Source organism: Drosophila ficusphila, unplaced genomic scaffold (assembly GCF_018152265.1).
Source record: "Drosophila ficusphila isolate 14025-0441.05 unplaced genomic scaffold, ASM1815226v1 contig_198, whole genome shotgun sequence".
Lineage (NCBI taxonomy): Eukaryota > Metazoa > Arthropoda > Insecta > Diptera > Drosophilidae > Drosophila > Drosophila ficusphila.
Window position 1 is genome coordinate 2,437,990 of NW_025064092.1, and position 4,880 is coordinate 2,442,869.

The following is a 4,880-nucleotide window of genomic DNA, read 5'->3' on the forward strand; positions in this document are numbered from 1 at the left end:
TCGAGCGGTTCGCCAACTTAAAGTTCGCCAACTAGACTTTTAGTATCGCAAGATCACTCGACGCCGATCGGTGTCAGTTCAGCTGCCTTTGCTCTTGATTTATATAGCCACCGTTTTGGGGGTCGTTCAGTCAGTAGAACTCTGGAATCGGTGGTGAAATGAGCACCCTAGCCCTGATCGCATTCGTCCTTTGGGCATTTTTCCTGCGCCACATTCCGCAGATCCTGAGTTTCCTGCGACTTCAGAGATTCGCTAAAACGCTGCCGGGTCCAACAATTGGCGAGCTGATTGCCAATGTCAAGAAAGGGGGTGAGTTAAAGTGGAAATCTTGTACAAGACGACCTTGGAAATGTGCATAGAATACTCATGAAATAGGTTCCACATTTTATCACGCATACGCAGCGTTGCCCTTGTGGTTTGTGTGTTCGATTTGCAAGCTGCTGGCCTAATTTATCGTGCAGCTGTTTATGCTAAAAGAAAACTATTGCAATGCCTAAGAATAAAATAAATAGTATATAAAAAATAATGTTACATAAAAAACAAAACTTCCTTAAGAAATTTCTTGCTTATATTAATATTTTATTTTACATTATAATGCAGAAATCCTCAACTGGCTAAAGGAACTTCGGGAAAAGCATGGTTCGGTCTTCCGAATTTGGTTCGGTAAGGATCTGATGGTGATGTTCACGGATCCCGAGGACATAAAGCAAGTCCTGGGAAATAACCAACTGCTCACCAAATCGCGGAACTACGAATTACTGGAACCCTGGCTGGGAAAAGGTCTTCTTACAAATGGAGGCGAATCCTGGCACAGCAGGCGAAAGCTCTTGACTCCGGGTTTTCACTTCCGCATCCTTGGAGAGTTCAAGGAGCCCATGGAGGAGAACTGCCGCATCCTGGTGCGCAGACTGCAGACCAGGGCCAATGGCGAATCCTTCGATATCTATCCGTATATTACTTTATTCGCATTGGATGCGATTTGCGAAACGGCAATGGGAATTAAAAAGCACGCCCAACTGCAAAGCGATTCGGATTATGTGCAGGCTGTTCAATCGTAAGTAAAGCACAGTAAAAAAAAATTTAACATTTTAAATTAGGAAAACATTTTAGCCATCTAACAAGATCAAAAAACAGGTTTCTTAACCAAAAATAAACAACAAATTACAAGTATTATATTAGGGCTTTTAAAAACTCATCAAAAGCAATTTTGGTACACATTTTATATGACATTAAAAATTTGTGTTTTTGTTTGCTTAAATATTGATTATTAATGATTATTTCAAAATATTTATTTCCTTGTTTTTATTTAAATCTCAAATGTATTTCTTTAATATTTGTTCGTATAAGTTGCTTGAAAATGTTTTAATCTTTAATCTAAGCACATAAATCTATTTAATCTTATGTACTAATCCATATATGCTTTATTTTTGACTTAAGTATCTGCCGGGTGATGCACAAGCAGAGCTTCTCCTTTTGGCAGCGCCTCAATGTGTTCTTCAAGCACACGAAACTGGGAAAGGAGCGCGATGCTGCTCTGAAGGTGCTGCACGACGAGACCAACCGGGTGATCCGACTGCGGCGGGAACAGCTGATCCAGGAGCGAAGTGAATCCCGTCCGGAGGCGGAACAGGATGACATTGGCAGCAAGAGGCGACTGGCCTTTCTGGACATGCTGCTCCTCACCCAAATGGAGGGGGGAGCGGAGCTCAGTGACACGGACATTCGCGAGGAGGTGGACACCTTCATGTTCGAGGGACACGACACCACCAGCTCGGCAATCGCCTTCGCTCTCAGCCTGATTTCCAAGCATCCGGAGGTGCAACAGCGTGCCTTTGAGGAGGTCAGCGAACTGGAGGGCAGGGAGAAGGAATCGATGCCCTATTTGGAGGCCGTGATCAAGGAGACACTGCGCATTTATCCCTCGGTGCCGTTCTTTTCGAGAAAGGTCTTGGAGGATCTGCAGGTGGGCAAGTTGACGGTGCCCAAAGGCGCCTCCGTCAGCTGCCTCATCTACATGCTGCACCGCGATCCAAAGAACTTTCCCGATCCCGAGCGATTCGATCCCGATCGCTTCCTGCTCAACGAGAAGCAAATGCATCCGTTTGCCTTCGCCGCATTTAGCGCCGGTCCCAGGAATTGCATAGGTAAGTTCTATCCTAAAAACTTTAGAAATCCTTTAAAAACTGTCCCAGAAAGTTTGAAATTAAAAAAAAGGTCTTTATACAAAAAAGATAATTTATAGGCTAAAAGTTATAACAGAAATCAAAGAGAGGTTTTGATTTGTTTTGAATTTTGTCTAAATAAGTACCATTCAAATTTAGCCATATTATTATATAATAATCTACTACAGATTAGGGAAATGAAAGTTTTTTGCGTACATTTCTAATTGTCATAATTATGCAGATAAGGCATTTTTATAGTCAAAAACAAGACTGTAGATAATCTTTTTATGCTATTTATACATAATTTCGCATCAAAACATTTCTAAATTTAAACTTTTGATAAGAACGGGAAGCTGGATGTCTGGAATCTCAATGAGCAGATGATCAGCTTGAACTGCAATTAATATTTGAATACTGATAAGTGTCTGGTGATAAGCCTTAAAACCCTGTTATTTGAATTTCATCAATGGTCATTAAACGCATTCATTCAAAAGTACATTTTCCCCGAAAAAGGAATGATTATATTGACTTGAAAAGGTTAAGCTATTTTTGATTTATACTGTATAAACAATTCAACTGACCATTGAATCGTTACAAAGTAAAGTTCAATTAAACGGAATTTCAGTTTTAAAATAACACTTTTCAGTTTAAGATCCTTAAGAACCTTACCTAATAATTGTTTTTGTATTGTTCTTACGACTTAGGCCAAAAGTTTGCCATGCTGGAGTTGAAGACCTCCTTATCGATGTTGCTGAGGAGCTATCGCTTTTTACCCGATGAAGATCATCGGCCAAAGCCATTGGCAGAATTGGTGACTAAGAGTGGCAACGGAATTAGACTTCGGATCCTGCCGCGTGACCAGAACGGAACCTCAACATAACACCATTATACCCACATTGTTTCATAGCTTCAAGACCCCATTATAAGTTAATTAGGTTAGGCTAACAAAAACATACATATTTTGTGTAAAATGAGAATCATTGTGACGCACTTGAGAGGCGCAGCTGGTGGTCTTTTTTTTTCGTTATCATCGCTGACAACCTTGCCATATAGATTAGAAAAAAACTTGGATTATCATTTGTTTTTTTTTTTTTTTTTTACGCTTTGTTTATTTTTCGCTTTGAACTTTGAAAAATACAATCGATCATATACATATATACACGGTTAGAGAGGTATATATATAATATATGTGCATGTATATGGGGGCTGGGCTTTATTTTGTGGTTTACATCCAGAACCAGCGAACAAAAAAATAGTTTTATGTATATGTATGTATATATATTTTTTTTTTTGTGTACGCCAATAACTCTGCCTATAAACTACATACACAGACAAACTTATTGCTCTCCAGAGTCCTCGAAAAAAACCCAAAACTCTCTATATTCCATGCTCCGTGTTCCCTGACAATTCCTTAATCTTAATCGATCCCATCCGATTTTGGATTACGACCTCCTTCCTCGTCCCTTTCTTGATTTCGTGTACAACTAGTTAAATTCCTTTACCATAAATATATATTTATTTACTTTTGTTAGATGTATGATCGTAGTTTTCTGATAGATATTCACATATATGTTTGTTTTTTCTTGTTATTTAATTTATTCTTGTTTTTTTGTTGTTTTGGTTTAGTTGGTATAGTATACTATATCCCTAACTAGATTGCCTTCAATTTCTGTTTGTGTTTCGTTTGTTGTGCCCTTTCAGTGGGCCCACATGAAGTCAAGTCCCGATCTGTGTATATATATATAGTATATATAATATTTGTTTTTAACTATAGGTTTGTGTAAGCGAGTTTTTTGTTTTTGTTTGGCGCTGTCTGCCTTAAAGCTTAGCAGGAAACAATTTGTCTATGGGCTTAGTTAGAGGCGGCTAATGATATGATTTGGCTAGAATAAGGTTAAGTACATACAGCTCATACATATGTATATATCAACAATATATATATATATAGCATAACTGGTTGGATACGGGGCTTTCGGGGTCCTTGCAGATGATTAGGAAGAATGGGAAATACTGCATATTTGGCTATAATGGCTTATTAACAACGTTTATACGCAGGCTTAACTATTTGGTCTGCTTATTTAACTGATTATTATTTACAAACAGGCAGCAAAACTTCAATATTCTTTGCTCACAATTTTTGAACCTAACAGGCTATATATATATTTCGATATTTATTTGTTACTAGATACAGACGAATTTCTTTTTGTGATTTTTTTAAATATTTATGTTTTGATATCTGATAATGAAGTTTAATTTTTATTGTCTATAACAAAGAAGTGTAGATAGTAACACAATTTATAAAAGCTTTAAATTTCCAAAGTCTAAATGAGTTATAGGCTTATACTTTCCTTTCAAGACTTTTTAAGGTGATTTTATTTAAAGATTTCCATTGTTTGTTTAATAAATTTAATAAAAAATTTAAAAATGAATTAACCGCTTTATTTAAAAGATACCCTTTTTGAGGTTTATATTGTATTAAAAACAAGGTTTCAAATGTTTGTGCGCATAAACGAAATAACATAATCTATATTTTATCTAGTTCTTAAATTTTCTTTTTTCGTAACCACAAGGATCCAGAAAACCCCGATCTAAAGGTAAACCGCTTTATTTGGGCGATCGACGGGATCACAGCCACGGGATGCAGATGGTGCGGCAGACGTCCCGTCGATGTGGATGTGGGTGTGGCTCCTCGCCCATTTGTCCACCGCCGCCGCCGCC

General features: G+C 37.8%; 1 protein-coding gene across 1 annotated transcript; it reads left to right on the forward strand.

The window, feature by feature from the left end:
- LOC108094612 (probable cytochrome P450 4s3) lies at positions 1–4,695 on the forward strand. Its single transcript, XM_017195287.2, has 4 exons — positions 1–309; positions 601–1,054; positions 1,438–2,144; positions 2,867–4,695. The coding sequence occupies exons 1-4, from the start codon at positions 159–161 to the stop codon at positions 3,040–3,042; spliced, it is 1,488 nt and encodes a 495-aa protein (XP_017050776.1). The 5' UTR covers positions 1–158; the 3' UTR covers positions 3,043–4,695.
- Positions 4,696–4,880: the final 185 nt, after the last annotated feature.

Bases quoted from the DNA above. Each gene is read 5' to 3' on its own strand.
- LOC108094612 (XM_017195287.2), top strand. From the start codon at position 159: ATGAGCACCCTAGCCCTGATCGCATTCGTCCTTTGGGCATTTTTCCTG. The intron at 1,055-1,437 runs GTAAGTAAAGCA...TTTTGACTTAAG, and splicing joins TATGTGCAGGCTGTTCAATC to TATCTGCCGGGTGATGCACA. The intron at 2,145-2,866 runs GTAAGTTCTATC...CTTACGACTTAG, and splicing joins CGGTCCCAGGAATTGCATAG to GCCAAAAGTTTGCCATGCTG.